This window comes from Phasianus colchicus, chromosome 7 (assembly GCF_987193195.1).
Source record: "Phasianus colchicus chromosome 7, bPhaCol1.hap1.1, whole genome shotgun sequence".
Taxonomy (NCBI): Eukaryota; Metazoa; Chordata; class Aves; order Galliformes; family Phasianidae; genus Phasianus; species Phasianus colchicus.
In genome coordinates this window covers 9,314,927-9,332,014 of record NC_143442.1, presented here as the reverse complement: position 1 = coordinate 9,332,014, position 17,088 = coordinate 9,314,927, and the positions used below count along the sequence as shown (strand labels likewise).

General features: G+C 44.0%; 1 protein-coding gene across 8 annotated transcripts in view; it reads left to right on the top strand.

The window, feature by feature from the left end:
• KALRN (kalirin RhoGEF kinase) overlaps positions 1–17,088 on the top strand; it is a 447,706-nt gene that overhangs the window by 427,845 nt on the left and 2,773 nt on the right. For all 8 annotated transcript variants that reach the window (XM_031590658.2, XM_090143646.1, XM_090143648.1 and 5 more), the window contains 10 exons: positions 2,190–2,313; positions 3,620–3,679; positions 9,774–9,801; positions 10,257–10,428; positions 12,486–12,607; positions 12,713–12,844; positions 13,725–13,889; positions 14,369–14,447; positions 15,566–15,766; positions 16,692–16,830. In XM_031590658.2, the coding sequence (XP_031446518.2) occupies positions 2,190–2,313; positions 3,620–3,679; positions 9,774–9,801; positions 10,257–10,428; positions 12,486–12,607; positions 12,713–12,844; positions 13,725–13,889; positions 14,369–14,447; positions 15,566–15,766; positions 16,692–16,830 (1,222 nt within the window). The remainder of the gene's footprint in view (positions 1–2,189; positions 2,314–3,619; positions 3,680–9,773; positions 9,802–10,256; positions 10,429–12,485; positions 12,608–12,712; positions 12,845–13,724; positions 13,890–14,368; positions 14,448–15,565; positions 15,767–16,691; positions 16,831–17,088) is intronic.

Sequence of the window (17,088 nt, the reverse complement as noted above, 5' to 3'; positions counted from 1 at the left end):
TTTGTGGCAGTTTCACTAAAAATAATAATTTGAAATCTGCTGATATTTTGGCCAAGAAAAAGCGGTGACTCGACCCATGAGTCAGTGATCTCAAGCATACAACTGAATGCTACTATGAATGGCATGCTAAGCCAGAGGAATTGCTCAGCACGTCTCTTGCATGTGTGCCACAGCCATTCCTGAGTTCCTCCTACAACCAAGCTCTGCAAACATGTGCCTTTACATTCACCCCCAGCACCAGGTTCCTGGTGAAGACTTTTTTTCCATGGCAGCTGTACAGTCAAATTGTGTGATATGTATGAATTGGGGCCAGGAAGGCTTATCAGAATTGAAAGGCACATGCATTGCACTTCTCTCTTTCTCACTGCAGTGACACTTAAAGACACTTAAAATCATGTTTGCAGATTCAAAGAACTAAAACAACCCTGAAACAAAAAGATGCTTGGCTGACTTTCTACTGTAAGTCATATGGGTAAAAAATTACCTGGAGCAGGTGTTATCTTCAGCCCCATCTAGTCTGCCACATTATGTGGACTTATAAGTAATAAACTGTTTCTTCTGTTGACAAATACTGTACACAAAATATGTGGTAGATGCAATAGTGCTGGCATCATGATAAGTGAAGGTCAGGAAGTCCATCAGCCAGGACTTCGATCACTCTTACTCAGCTGTATCTTAAAGGACAGTATCACAGTCTCGAAGTGTTGGATAACTTCTCCTGCTCTGCACACATAATTTGGACCTCCTCCAGAAATGCCCAAATACCAGGCAGTACCTACTGGCCGGGATGTGCAGGACATGTTGGTGCTCCTTGTGCCAAAACACAACTGCCCATGCCAGCTGTTAACACCACACAAACACAGTACGAACCATTTTAGTCTTGTGTCAGTGCAGCCAGTTGTTGGGAGAACATTAATTTTACTTTCTTAAAAATGAGCTATTGCACAGTGTCAACCAGGTGCTGGATTACAACAAAAAATAAGCTGATGAAATGGCCACAGAGTTCTTGGGGGTACATCAGCTGTGTGGGGCATCCTTTGAGTCCTACCTTGCTAACATACTGCATTTTATTGGCATCGCAGGTGGTCGTTGGATTACATGCAACTTGCTTTGTAAAATGTATCAAGGTACTGTAGACATGACATGTGCCAAACATTGGGCTTAAAACATGCAAATCAAATTTGCATGACTTAAAGGTGGGCAGATGCTTTGAACCTGGATCCCAGCTCATCACACTGCTGTTTTGAGAGCTTTCTGCTTTGGACAATGTAACCTTCCCAAATCCTCCCCAACCTGCTCACTATTTAAACCAAATGAAATTCATATTGAGAAGTGTTTGGGGGTTTTTTGGGGACTTTTTTTTTTTTTTTTTTTTTTTTTGTGTCTGCTTTGACATGCAATTTCTGTTGTCAACATAGCATTGCTCTTACAAAGGGTGACATGGTCTTTTTCCTTTTTTTCCAAGAGTAAGGTCGTAGGTGCAGTAATGAGGGGTGAAATGTTTACTGCAAATCATACCTGCTGTGGTGCTAGCCAAAAAGCATGGACTGATTGACATCCTTCCTCTCCAAACTGGCAAAATCAATTATTATACTAATGGGAAATTCTTGGTCTTGAGAGGCACAGCAGAGCTTGTCATTCTAGGGAATGACTTATCTCTTGGAAAGTTAATGATGTAGCACCTATCTTTTGAGCTATTCGTATTCTGAGAAACATGTAGAGAAAGATACCTTGAATTTCTTAAAAATTTTAATTTGCTCTATTATGTGATATATTAAAACAGTTCTCGTTTATTTGCATTCATTTGACTGCTTTAACCAACAAGATTGAGGTCTAAATTGATCTTAAACCTGTAGCAAAAATAAAAAAATTTCTGTCTGTGGCAATGCAAGACAAAATCTTGAAACCAGATGACCACATTCTAGTTGCCTGTTTCCATCATGGTATTTTTTTTTTCCTGGTCCATGCATCTAAACAGCAAGTGTGGCACAACATCTGCTTTGCAGAACTGTTTGGTTTGTTTTTTAACTTCAACTCTCATTGCTAAAATAGAGATAGGCATATTGCCAGTGGCTTTCACCTTCTAGGGAATTGCAGTAATTGCAAACATGGATGCTGGTTCCCCTTTCCAAATCCTTCCTTCTTTGCTATGATTTGCCATTTGATTGCTGCGTTTTTTGGTACAACAGGAAGTCATGTTCATGGCATACCCTGCGCATGAGAAAGCGGGCGGAAAAGGAGAGCAGTGGCAAAAATGAAGCCAATGGGCCACGTAAATCCAAGGATATTCTGGGGAACAAAGTCTCTGTTAAAGTGAGTAAGGCCATCTGAAAGCTGTGTGCCGCTCTCCTGCTTCCCATCATTTTCACCCCCTATAGCATCCTCTCCTGAGAGAGGGAGGGAGCGGCAACTTGGGGTTTGGTGTTTTTTTTTTTCCCCACTTCAGTTATCTTTTTTTCCTTTTGTTTTTGTTTTTGTTTTTTTAATATTCGTTTTAGCAGGATTTTTGCATGCAAGATAAAATGCAGCCTTTGTTTTTCATTTTCTTTTTCTTGGCATCCCTCCTGCAAGTAAGTAATCTTCATTAAACAAACAAACAAACAAAAGCTATTTATGAGGTTAAATAACTGCTCTTAACATTGAGAAAACAGTGTCTGATCTACCTCTGATTTGTCCCAGTCTGCAGTGGCATCAGAGCAACTGCAGCAGTTAGAAAGCCGCCAGGTGAAACGATGGCCTTATTGACACTGACAAGTTTTCCTTAGGCCAAAATTTCCCCACAGGTTACAATAAAGGATTCTCAACCTTGAGATGCTTAAGATATTTGCTCAGGGGAGATGGTCTCAATGACCTTTTCACTTCCATATTATCAGACAGGGAAGAGATGCTGACTCAGTCTTGCGAGGAGAGGGTTTTGTCTGTGTGTCCGTGTATGTCCGTGTCTGTCTGTCTCTCTCTCTCTGAGATCTCCCAGTAGGGAAAAGGTTGAGAACGGTGGGGTTAAGCTCCATCTTCTGCTCTGGGTACCTGACTACTGTGCTTCAATTCAGAGGATCCGTCCCTATAACTCGACCATGAGGCCTGCTCAGGACTAATGTGGGGGCCTTCCCTCCCAACAGAGGCAAGCAAACGCTTGTTGTGGTTCTGACACAACCAAAGATTCAGGAAAGCACTTGAGCATGTACTATGGATCCACCCCCTTCCAGGAGAGCCCGTGATTAAGTGTTTTCCTTTCTGGAGGCTTTCCGTCACGTCTGCCTAGTGAAACAGAGATAGCATGTGCAAAGGCCACTACAAGCCACCCGTCCCTCGCACCCAGGGCCGGCCTCGGAGCAGCAGTAGCTGCTGCATGGTGGTCACAGTGCTTCTGCTGCTGCTTCCCTGCTGCTGTGCTGCCAGAACAACCTGCAGCATCACTGCCTCTTCTTTGCCAAAGCACGTCTTTGCCTTTTCTTCCCTTGTTTTGTTGGTTTGGTTTGGAGTTGGGTTTTTTCTGTGGAACGTTTTTTTTCCTGTTACTCATTGCCGTGCTCACAGTTCCTGTGCTGCTCTGCCCTGTCTAACCAATCTCTCCACTAATCTCTTGTTCTCTTTCTTCCTCTTCATGCTGCCAAACAAGGAGACAAACAGCTCAGAGGAATCAGAGTGTGATGACCTTGACCCCAATACTAGCATGGAGGTAGAGACAATCATCTTTGTCATTATTATTTCCATTAACATGTGCCTGTTTTGAAATACCTTTGCTGAAAGGGGAGCTGGTGGGTCTGCATCTCTCACGGACATACCTGCCAATTAAATATGAGTCACACAAAGCACCAGTTCTGGTTTTACCAGGCAGTGAACTGGAGTTTGAGCTGCCTTTGTGATAGCAGCAATGGAGGAAGTTGAGGAACAAGTTCTTGCTGAGCTGGAGGCTGCCCGCAGTCACTGCTTCCCATCTAAGACCTTGTCCAATGCAGTGATAGCACTTGCATGTCAACTACCAAGAAATGTAGTATTTCTGTATTAAAAACACTTGTTGTCTTGACAGCACGTGCTGAGCTGCTAGTCAGACCCACGTTGTGAATTACTGGAGCAAATGTTGCACCACAGCAAGTGCTTTAAATCGTCTAGATCAGAAATGATAAAGTTTATTTTTTCTCCTAGCAGATGATGTCAATAAATAATGGGAAACTGCATTTCTTTAAAGATACTGAAAGAGTTTGGTAAAATTAGTTGCTTTAATATGCTTGTATTACAGACTAATGCAGACCCAGTTTGTGATGCCTTACACTAATTTTTTCCAGCATGAAGCCATTGATTCTAGTGGAGTGACTGAAACACACCTTATCAAGAGCCAGAAGGAGCTTTAAGTCATGAGAACTGGTTCTTCTCAATTAAAATGTTGCAGAGCCCATTTGTCTTTATACAGTGACCACACTAAGCACTTGTGTACATTATACCAAGGCTTAAAGGCGAGGAGAAGGTTCCATGAGACCTTTGTGATTTTGTAGAGATAGTAGGGCAAGTCATTGGCAAACAGGGATATCACATCTGCAGGATGCTCTTAGCCAGATTGTACTACAAACATCCCACAGAAGAAAGCTGATCTTCCTCCTGGAGGAGGAATAGAAAAGAGTTTGGGGATGCACCACCTAAGCTTTTAACCTGAAGGCTCTCTTCTGTTTTAATTGTGTTTGTGTCAATTAATACATCTTTGCAAAGGGGATGTTTACTAATGGAAAGCCTTTGACCCAGCTAACATGCTTGAGACTGAACGGTGCTTACCACTAAAGCTGCATTATTCTCAAGAGTATCCTTGTGCTTTCAAATAGCATTCTGCCAATCGCAGGTAACAACTGGAAGCATATGTTATTTGTTGTGAGGCAGTGCACATTTACTGTGCATAAATTGTTCTGTGAGCAAAAAAAATCAGCTAAGATAGGTAGCGAGGTGACGTATAGAGCTGGGTGAGGATCACTGTTCCTTTTGCAGAGGGTTTCTGTGTTTTGATTTTGCTGAATAGGAGGAGAAGCTCAGATGTCTTAAAATTATCAGTAGAGGGTACCTATGGCCTCAAGCTGTTTGCGTACAGTCAGCTCTCCATACTCCACACCTGGCTTGCCTTGTGACACTTCTATGGGCAGTGGGAATGCTGATGCAGAGCTCTGTCCTGCCCCAACCACCGCCGTTCAGAGGTGCACGCAGCCCTGCCCAGGTCATGAAGGTGTTGGTCACTATTACTGCAGTCTTGGGTGGGTCATCTGGCCTCTTTTATAGCCTATCATCCCTGACATGCTGATGTCTTCCTGTAATACATGAAAACATGCACCTGGTGCTAGAATAAAGAGACCTACCTCTGAATACAAAGCAGCCATATTAATTACTTAGAAATATCAGTGTGTTTTACCTCCAGCCTATTCCCTGTGTGAGAAGCGAGAAAGCTAGTCATATCATGAAGTCCCTTTCACTTCCACTTTTGCTTGCTCTCTGTAAAACATACCTGTTCAGCAGATTCCAGGTTATTGAAGCACTTTGCTTTGTTTGACGGGGAAATACAGAAAGAAAGAAATGTGGAGAACACATACGGTGAGAGCAGGAAGCTGGAACTGTGTGGCTGTTTTCAAAGCACTAAAATGCTGTTGCTGTATTTTTGCCTACACAGGGACATGCTGGCCCTGGAGAACTTTCCATTCATTGTAATTAGGAATAGGAACTGTATCTGTTGTTGGCTGTTTCTGTTCTCTGAGTTTGTTAATATGCAATGAAAATGAATATGAATGGAAATGAAATATAGTTCCTATTGTTTCAGAAAACAGAAGGTGCAAGCGGGCCTGTTGGGCACGTGGAGCGTAGGAGCAGACATTCACAGAGCAGCTGTAGCCATGTGAGAGATAGGAGTAACCTATATTTAAAGCAGATCAGACAGTCCATTTGCGTGTCTATAAGCTAATTGCACAGGAACAGGCAGTTCCTTTTCTGGGAAGAAGGTGCGTGTCCCTGTGAATCAGCCTACAGCTCCGCACCCACGGCTGGGGTCCTGGACACAGACATGAATGTCATACAGCTCTGTGTTGTAACACCCTGTGAGGTTTCAATATTGCTGGGGAGGTCACAAGCCACCTGTGCAGGTCCCACAAAGTTCTCTCTCTTTGCTCAGAGCAGCCATGCTCCTGTCCTGCTGCCCTTACAGGGCAGGGATGCTGAAACAGAGGGCAGGTGGCTCATTAGGTGCCAAGTCTGCTGGCAGCAGTGCTACTGCAGTTCAGCTTTTGAAAGAGGAAGTAGTGATCTGCTTCATCTGCAGGTAGATGGTAGAGTGCTATATAACTTAGTGCCTGGAACACACAGTAGCCTTCAAAACCAGAGACACCCCACAGCTAGCAGCTCCACAGAAGGAGCCTGTCACGGGGAAGAGGATGGATGCATGTGCCTCTCTCAATGATATTTGAAAAGACATGGCATTCAGGTGGAGTCCTTGGTGGCTGGTAAAAAGGCAATGCCACACCTATTTTTAAGAGAGGTGGAAAGGCTGACCTGGGAAACTACCAGCCTGCTAGCCTCACCTCTGTGTCAGGGAAGATCATGGAGCAGATCCTCCTGGAAGCTATGCTAAGGCACATGAAAGAGAGGGAGGTGATACAGGATAACCAGCATGAGCTTCACCATGGGCAAATCCTGCCCGACCAACCTAGCAGCTTTCTGTGATGGTGTAACTGCATCAATGGACAAAGAAAGAGTCACTTGATGTCATCTGTCTGGACTTTAGTGAGGCCTTTGACGCAGTTCTCCTGTTCATTGCAGGGAGCTGCACCAGATGATCTTCAAAGATCCCTTCCAACTCAAACCTATGATTCTGTATGACATGGTCAACATCTCTTATGTCAGTCTCAAAGTCAGCTGAGCCCATCTGTGCTGATGGGTGGCTCCCCACCAAAGGGGTTGAAAGGCCTGATGCCATTCATTTCTTAAACCGTTTCATCAAATACCATTTTAAGTTAGTTTTCCCTTTGTGACACCTATCCACATGTAGGATGATCCTTATTTGTTCTTCTTGTCAAGAAATTTGTGATTTTTTTCATGGAGGGAAAGCTTGTGTCCCTCCAGAATCCCCACAGTAAAAGTTGACCGAGTCAGGGAGAGACTTCTGTACAAATTGCAGTTGGTTTAGTTCTCCTATAGCTCATGTCATTATTATTTTTTCTGAGACTCATTAATTTGTTGGTTTTGTGTTGTTTTTTTTATTTTAAGAGAAGGAGAATGGTGTATGCTGCTGACTGCTACCAGCACGAGCAAATGAGTCAATATTTTATTTTAACTCAGCAAACAAGAAGTGCCATGAAGTGTTTACAAAATGCTGAGCTGCTTGCCTTGGAGTAAACATGCCCTCTGCTGTTTAGCTGAAGCATGAATCCTGTTATGAAGGGTTTGGTTGGCAGCCCAGCCTTTCGGATCAGGAAAAGTGGGGAAAAAATAAGTGATGCATTTGATCATTTTGGAGGCATATGGCATCCTCTTGCCTAAAAGCTTTAATTTTGTCTAAGCTTACAGGAGGTGAAAGCTGAGATACGGCTGTGGGGTGTTGTTAGGCAGCATTTTATCAATTAACAGCTGAAGTTTTATCAAAGGAAATCTAAATATTACCCCAAGACTCTTCCAGTGTCATCTAAGAGCAGTAATTTTTCTTCTGTGATATTGCATTGTTAAGGCAGTGGGGGAAAAAAAGCACATTGGTAAGGCAATTATTATAAACGATCGTGCCTTGAAAATTATTTAAAATATAGCATTATTTACTTATAGATATATCTGTAATTTATATATCACTGTAGCTGTATCTTCTAATGGTTACTTTAGAACTATGAAATTAATGTAAAGTTTTAAGAGCATTTATTTCTCCTAGTCTCTAATCCTACAGGACAGAATTCAGTGAGTAATAAGGGAATTTAGTGCATGCTGCAGGCAAGGCAGGAGATTGCTGCAGGAAATGTATCTGTATTCCAGAAATGAAGATTTATGTGCAAATGAGCTGATGCTGCAGGCTACTAATCTGATAAATAGATGGTCTCATTTAGGGACAAGTGGCAAGTGATGGTTCTTAGATGGATATCTCCATCTAGAGACACCGCTTTTTCTTCCTTTGTAGTGCCATGTGAATGCTGTAACTTAATCAGGAGTGCTGTCTCCCCTTTCCCTCCCCCCAGGTGGAAAGATGTTTTTCTTCATCCAGTGCCCTCTTACACCGTGTTTTCTTTTTTGCCCATGGGGTCCTGGTCCCCACTGTGAAACAGTTCCAGGAGAAGGGCTCACAGCAGGGGTGATAGATGGCACACAGGAGGCCATTAGTGTGCTGGTTGTATGAGGACTATAGAAATAGTTCTCAAAGTCCTCTCTAGGGATGCAAAAGGGAGGGAGGGGTGCCTTCCAGGATGCTGGGACTGAATGCTTGAAATCTCAGTGCTGGATGGAAAGTATGTTTCCATGGAAAATAATGCCCCTGTGTGAGCAACGAGTCCGTATTGTGCCCTACTGTTCTGATATTGATGGGGTAAATGGAGCTTGAGGTCTCAGTGCTGGTACCAGTTCTAGTTATCAAGAGCTATGAAGAAGGGCTGTGATGCTGAAACAGATCTGAATGTAATCTGAATGTACTCCAGTACCTCCTTGATGTCACCCCAAGCCACTCACCTTGGAAGACTATTTTTAACTTCCCAAAATAAACATGCATCTTGAAAATGCATCTGCGTGTTTGAAGGCTTGCTGCTTCTGCTTTGTGGCCTCTTTTCTGGCCCACTGCAAAAACTCCTATCAGCTTTAGCAAACCATGAATTAGGTCACTGCTTTATTGGCAACTTCCAAACCTGCTCTGGAACAGATAGTAACAAAGAAATTTGAGGTGAAATAAACCACAGTGGTATTTATTCTGCTTGATATTTATACCTGCTAATGAGGCTAAAACTAAGCAAAAACTTAAACAATGGTGCACCACTACATGGTTAGATTTGAGAATAGAGAGTAGAGTTGCATGTGAGAACTTGGTGCTGTCGTCTTTGTTATCCCCCACCTTTTCTTCCAGGATTAGCATGATGTAATTGATGAATATAGGCCATGGTGAGATGCTGGCTTTTCAAGTCTTTGCTAACTTGATCAATTAACTAGTTAGACAAAATAACTCTGAGTCATCCAATCCTAAGGTACCAATTAGAAAGTTTCCATCAGCCTTTTGACTCAAGTAACATCTTACTCACGATAAGCCATGGGATGTTGCAGAACTGATAGGAAAAGAGGCTTGTATTTTTGTTTTAGCCCTTTACCTTTTTTTTCCCCTGAAGCTGAGCAGGAGCTCCCCAGGGCTGGTTAGTGGCCAACACACAGGTGAGGTGCCCAGGTGCATGGTGCTGCAGGTGGGTCTGGAGCTGGGCACACGGGGCACAAATCACATCCAGATGGATAACAGTCAATGGTTTGAGCATCACCTAAGCAAGGAGAAAGCACGATCCACCTCCCTCAGCCCTACTGTTGTGCCTGCTACCTATGATGTAGCTGACACAAAGTATGCATAACAGCCTTGCAAAAACTGTAGCTTTCATTTTCTTTTCCAACCATGCACAGGTTTGCTCAGTTGTCACCAGAGATTGCTGTGTTTGCCAGTTGTTAGAGACTGTTCATACCACTGGTCAGTGTGTCTGCAGTTCTGGTCAGCCTCACCATGTTACCTTGTGAAACCAAATGTCTCTTTGTAATGGTCCAGAAAAATAATAATTTCTTTATATGTACTATTTCTTTGTATTTTTCAGATAATCAACCCCAATTTCATTCAAGAAGGTGAGTTAAAGACAGCTGTGCACTGACTTGCCTGGAGGGTTGAGCCAGCAGCTGGGATCTATTACCAGGGAGCCCCATGCTTTCCCCACATCAGCAGTCACAGCAAAGGCAGCTCTCCATCACTGGGCAGAGGAAGCAGTCCCTGCTTGCTGATGGGCTCAGAGAGTCTGAAATGATGCACTGTCCCCAAACCTGCCCCTCCAATACACACACTTGCACCCAGCCTTGCTGTCTTGCCAGAACTCAGAGCCAGCACAGCCTGTCCCTGTTGCCTGCCTCCCTGAGGGTAGAGTTTGGTACCAATTCCAGGATGCTCAGATCTACAGCACTTAACCCTTACCTATCACTCTCCTACAAGAACCTCCCATAATTGGTCCTATCATGCATTTTTCAGAGTTACAGGGACAACGTCCTCTCCTGTACATTAAAAGGTGTTCCCCCATGTTTTTCTTCAGTGGCTCCAGAGTTCCTTGTGCCGTTGGTGGATATCACCTGCCTGCTTGGTGACACAGTGATGCTGCAGTGCAAAGTCTGCGGCCGGCCCAAACCAACGATAACCTGGAAAGGACCAGATCAAAACATTCTTGACAATGATAACAGCACGGCCACATACACGGTATCATCCTGGTAAGGTCCTGCCTCTGGATTCCATCAAATAGTGGTCATGCTGCCCTCAAATATGGCACTAGCCAGGAGACAAAGCTCATTAGAGATGCAATTAATTGAGGTTGACATGGTGTGTTGGCACATCACTGAGCTGCACGTCAGCTAGAAAGGGTCAAATGTGAGAGTTCAGGTAGCTCTGTAGTTTTCCAAGCTGATGCAGGGCATCTCCACCAAGTGCAGTGTTGGCAGAGCTGAGCTTTATGTTATGCTATGTCCCAGGAGGCCAAGGCCTTTGAGCCTGTTGGAAGTCAGAAGCAATTAACATTTTCAACATATTGGCTAACATTGCCTCTGCGTTTCTGATGGTTGAGTTTGATGCCGTGCTCACCTTTGATAGGAACAGGAGAGGAGCAGAGAAAGCTCTCATCAGCTCGCAATATTCTTCATTGATATGTACCCACATGGCTGGGAGTTTTCTCATCTCAGAGGCTGAGGTAGTAACTAATGCAGCATTCCTGAGCCCTTCCTAAGCTGTTCCACTTTGAGCCCTTCCTTAAAGAGCCTCCATGTGCCTCTGGAAAGGCCACATCTGGCCATGCTTGGACAGAAGGATGCTTGTCTGGATGTTCCTGGCCCAGATTTACAGCAGACGGGGACAAACTAAAAAGTTCTGGAGTTGAATTCAGGTCAGGTAACAGCCTACTGCTGGATGCTTCTCTGCAGCTTATGTAAGGTATTTGGGCCAAATGGAAAGGGAAGTCTCCAGGAGGCAATCTTTCATGTGCGTTTTTCAGCACTGCTGGCTCGGGCTGAGATGAAGCCAGGGAGCACAAAGTCCGTGAAAGTGAAAAATGAATGCTGAGAGATTTTTTTACATTTAAAAAAAAAAAAAAGAAGAAGAAGAATATAAAAGGAAAAAAGGATATCTAATCAAGAGCTTTCTTCATTGAGCCTCATGAAGCACCCCAGGACACTTAAAATTGTCTTTTTAGCCATCACTCAGTAGATTGCTACTGCCTTATCTTCAGGCCTCTGGCTGGGGTTGGGATGTAGGATATTTCTGTGTGAGGCTCTGTTTTACATCAGTCTCTCGCCTGTGCAGTCCCTCGCTGTGCACTATCAGCACTGGCTTTCTCTCTCCTCTTGCTTGTTTTTCCGTGCGGCCGCTGCCTGCCAAAGAGAGGCCTTGCAGCTTGGCGTCTGTCATACAAATCTTGCTGGCATCTGTGTCCGGATTGCGGGGGAAGGCAATGTTTTTCTTCTGTCCCTTAACCAGCACAGTCAGACCAGCCAAGGCCGCAGCGTCCATGCAGTTACACCGGCAGCCATTTCCTATTGCAGTTTCCAGTGGCTTACGCAGTCAAGAACCAGTCTAGTTTTGCCATTAAGAGAATTTATTACTGGCTCTAAGCTGAGTCTCCAGCACAGCTAGAGTAGTTACACAAGCAAAATCTTTTAATTCAGGCCAACTCCCTTAAAGTGAGTGTTGAAGAGCTGACTATCTGCAAACCTGCTGCAAACTCACCAGATTGTGTAGATCTGTTTATTTGCTCAGATCGGCCCAAAGGCTGATTGTTTCCCAAGAAGTGGGAATGTCACCAAGAAGTGACATTTATTTTCCCCAGCTGCTGTGAAGTGTCCACTCTTCTGGACATGGCTTGCTTCAGGGGTCTGAAGTCTCACAGACTACAGAGGCTCCACACAGCTCCTCCCAAAGTCAAAAAGCTGTGCCTGGGAAAATCTTTCTGGAGATGTGGGGTCTCAGTGTCTGGCTCTGGAAAGCTAGAAAATGTTCAGCTCTTACACTTTGCTTGCTTCCCCACCTCAACTGAAATCACAACAGATAGATTTGCTCTTCTGGGCCCAGTGGGACCATTCTGCTCAGAGATTTCATTAGTGACATAATCCTGATGAATGCAGGAGTTGCATTTGGAACCACATGTCTGGGGGGTGTTCCTTCAAATGAGTTAACAAGATCTGTGTGCATATGTCCTTGTAATGAGGCAGAAGAGAAACAGGGATAAAAAGCATTAGGAAGCAAAGCAGCAATTTGTAACGTGGGTTTCTTGCATCTGCAGTGACTCTGGGGAGCTCATGCTGAAGATTTGCAATGTGATGCCTCAGGACAGTGGCATTTACACCTGTGTGGCAACTAATGAGCATGGAACAGCATCAACCTCAGCCACAATCAAAGTGCAAGGTAGTGTACCCGGCCTTTGCAGACAGTGTTTACCTCATCTTCAGGATAAAGCACTAGGGCTGGTTGACATGATGCTGGACTCTGTGCTTGCTTTCTCTCCCCAAGGTGTTCCAGCAGCCCCTAATCGTCCCATTGCTCAGGAGAGAAGCTGCACCTCTGTGATCCTTCGTTGGCTGCCTCCATCCAGTACAGGCAATTGCACCATTTCTGGCTACACAGTGGAGTACAGAGAAGAAGGTAAGAGCCTTGAGGTGTGCTCACTGGCTGAGAAAATGAAAACAAAGTAATTCTGCTCTGTGAGACAGTAGGTTCCAAGAGCATCATTGCCAGCACTGGGGTACGATTATCTGTTACTCACAGATCCCAAAGCAGAAGGCCAAAACAAGCTCTTCTATCATCCAGCCCAGCTTCTCATACATTCGTCTTTTCTGATTTCTCTGTGCATTTAAGGCAAGTGAAATGTGTTAAGCTAAACTATATTCCACCACCAAAGTGTACTTTAATAATTTGCATTCTGCCACCATGGCATCTATCAAGCCCTTTTGATAAATGTCTCCTGGCAGTGAAAAGACAAAGCACACTCATTAACTTTTTGTATATTTTGTATATTACTTCTTGTAATATTAGTATTAATCTCCAGCAGCTCCAGGTTTCATGATATCCACCAGGTCTCCTGCAAGCACTTTGCATGAATCCCCTTCTTCAGCTTCTCCTGGGATTTGCTTTCTACCTCCTCAGTATCTTTTTTGCATTATTTCTCTCTTAGCAGAGCTGTCAGCAGGTCATTCTGCCATTCCTGCATTATCTTGCTTACCAAAGACAGCACTGGTAGCACACAGCCTTGGACAGGCTTGTGGATAGATCATCTTTCCCCTTGCCTGCAGTTTTTCCATTGCTATCAGTCAAGTGAGGGGCATCTCCTTCCTCCCTCCTTTCACCAGATGGCTGTGACGACAAGCAGCTTCCCGTGTCCCCAGAAGGTTTAACAGTATTAAATCTGCCTCCGTTTTGCCTTTTAAAAACCCCATGGAGTTTAACTTCCCAGGGCACCACATTGGAAGAGAGTCTCTGTGCTCTGTCTCCATCATTGCTCCTTTCCTCCCTCTGCACAATGCAGGCTCGCAGGTCTGGCAGCAGTCAGTGGCCTCCACACTGGACACTTACCTTGTCATTGAAGACCTGTCCCCAGGCTGCCAGTATCAGTTCCGTGTGAGCGCCAGCAACCCCTGGGGGATCAGCTTGCCCAGTGACCCATCTGAATTCGTGAGGCTTCCAGAGTATGGTGAGTGGCCTCCCATTTGCACACAGATGTGCCCTGAGACTGTCCCTGTGGTCCCTTTTCAGCCCCCAAAAATTTCAGGGGCAAATTTAAAGTCAACTTAGCCACAGCTTCTCCTGGGAAGTTCTGGCTTTTGGTGGTCAGACACAATGGAGTTGCGGTGGAGCAGCGTGAAATTGGACACTCAGTGGTAATTTTTTCTGGTTTTAATCAACATCATAAAATCATCATCATAGAATCACGGAATGGCTGGGTTGGAGGGGACCTTAAAGACCATTAGTCCCCAATTCCCTGCCATGGGCTGATTGCCACCCACCAGCTCAGGCTGCCCTGGACCCCTTCCCACCTGGCCTTGAGCACTTCCAGGGCTCTCTGGGCAACCCATTAACATATCCTCACATAACTCTTAAATATGCAGTTCATAGTCCACAGCAGTCTGCCTTGTCTTTACACTTTCTTCAATGTGCTTTCTTCTCCCAAAGACTCTGCTGCTGATGGTGCCACTATTTCGTGGAAGGAAAACTTTGATCTCGCTTATGCAGAGCTGCATGAGATTGGGAGGTAATATTAACCCTGCTTATCACTGCAGAGAAATACCTAAACAATGGCTTGAGACTTGTTCTTTAACGGGGAATTTAGGTCAGTTTTTGTAGTAAGCTTGAAAATTGCTGCTCCTTTTAGAGAGAACACTCTAAGCACTGATTGAAATACAGACTGGCTAAAATGCTGACTACATCTTGTCTCCCAAGACCAGTTGTGATTTGAGCATTAGATCTGGAACATGGATGAGTGAATGCCAGCCTCAGAATGACGGGGCAGCCAGATCCAGCAGCGCCTGCTGGTATCTGCTCTGACATCTGTGGCTCATTGTGAGCTTCTGAAGTCAGGATTGCTTGCTGTTTCTGGATGTGCTTAACCTTGGAGGCTGTTTGCAGAAGGCAGTGTGACAGACTGAAAGCACATTCCAATGGCCTGTGCTGATGGGGTGGTCAGTGAGCAAGAGCTGCATGATGCTGATAAGAAACACGCAAACAGTGCAGGTTTAGGCAGCCAGGTCTTCACCCAGAGATCAGGGATAAGTGCTTCTGGGGCTGCAAAGGTAGGAAAGAATAGTGATATCTTAAAAAAGAGGCCAAGTGCAGCACATGGCTTTGTTAAGTACTCTTGCTTCCAGGAATGGTACCAAGCACTGGTCTGGATGAGATTCCTAAATGCCTTCATGCCAGCTGTTTCCTCCTCATTTTTTACTGTATTCCTGAATCAGCAAGACAGAATGATTGCTTAGTCATTGCTTAACAAGGCTTTTCTCTTAGTTGTCTTAAGTCTGGGTTCATTATTCAAGCAGCTGGAGAGAGGAGATCCACGGTTAGAAACAAACAGACAGAACCTGTAAAAACGGCAGCAAATTGAACCCAAGGGATGTTGTTAGAGGACATCAGCACAGCTGCACAAAGTGCTCTGTTTGCTCTCCGTGTTTGCTAATCCCCAAAGAATCTAAACAGCCAGGGTGAGAGAGCAGTTCCGTGTTGGAAAAGGTTGTGAGCAGTGAGATAAGTCTGATTCCTTGTGAAATGCACTGAATCAAATAACACTTTGAAAATCAGTCTGTTATCACACTGAAAAATGAGCATGATTTATTCATGGATCCCATTCATTATTCTGCTTTTCTTTTTTTCCAGGGGACGATTCTCCATCGTAAAGAAATGCGTTCACAAAGCTACCCGGAAAGATGTTGCTGTAAAATTCATCAGTAAAAAAATGAAGAAGAAGGAGCAAGCAGCCCATGAGGCAGCTCTCTTACAGCACTTACAGCATCCTCAGTACATCACTATCCATGATACCTATGAGTCTCCTACTTCTTACATCCTAGTTCTGGAGCTGTAAGTACATGGAGCTACAATTCAAGCATCTGGGTATGAATCACAGTGCTATTAAAACCAAGGATAAAATTCACCCGTGCTTCAGCAGGGCAAAGACTTTGTCATCTGTTTCTTACTGACTGTGACGTCAAATGAAATAGCCATTTTCTGCTGACTTTCCAATGCCTTTTCTTTACAGTAAATAAGATTCGGAGGTAGAAATAAAAGTTTCTACGCTGGAAGCTCAGTAATTGTATCAGCAGTTAGTTTGTCACATAGCATCAGATTTATTTGGGCAGTTTAGTCTGCTCTGTATATCTGAGCAAATGCACTTCAGCTGGATTGGAGCCTACATTGTTCTAACAGTTCTTGATGAAAAAAGCTTCATTGGGACTATGTTTGTCCCTATAAGGGGAAATAGCAACCAAAATCCAAACTGCTTCTTTGTTACAATATATCCAATCAAGCATATTTGGACTCTTTGCTTGTTTATTTATACAGATAAATAAAACTAGGTGGAAAACTTTTATTGAGTTAGCTTTCCCACAGAACACACCACTAGCTGAAATATCAGTGATTTTTTTTTCTGCATTATGCAACCATCTCTATAAATGAATAGATGAATCCAAATAATTAAGTGGATCTGTTTTCAAAGGAATCTCCTCTGTCTGTAGAATCCGTCCTTAAGCAACTTAGTGTACTTTGAGATTGTCACTAAATTTATTAAGGCCAGGGATGACAACTGAGGACTAATCAAAGATTAATCATTATACCACTTCCATGCCCTGCAGTACCTCGTGATATCATTAAATCATAATCAAATCTCTCATTTGTATTTCCTCCATTTTTAGGTCACAAAGTTTCCATTGCAGTTTTATTGTCAAATATTAGCTATTCCTGCAGATGTCATGTGATCTTTCAGGTGTGGGGTTTGATTTCTTTGTAGGATGGATGATGGTCGTCTCCTAGATTATCTAATGAACCATGATGAACTTATGGAGGAAAAAGTAGCTTTCTACATAAGAGACACAATGGAAGCCTTGCAGTATCTTCACAATTGCCGAGTGGCTCATTTAGATATAAAGGTAAGAAGAGAAGAGAATGATGCTATTACTCGGTGTCCTGGTACAGAGAGTTCCCAGCTGCACACACAGCAAAGAGGTGCAGTCTGTGCCCCAGGAGGTGATGCTGAATGGACAAGCACAACCCTTCAGATGTGGTGACCGGAGAAAGGACTCAGTAACCTGCAAGGTCTATTTCTTCATTCAGAGATGCACTATTTCTTTAATTCACTGTTTTGTTCTCAAGGGCTTTCAGGAAGAGGGATTTAATGAGGGAGAAGG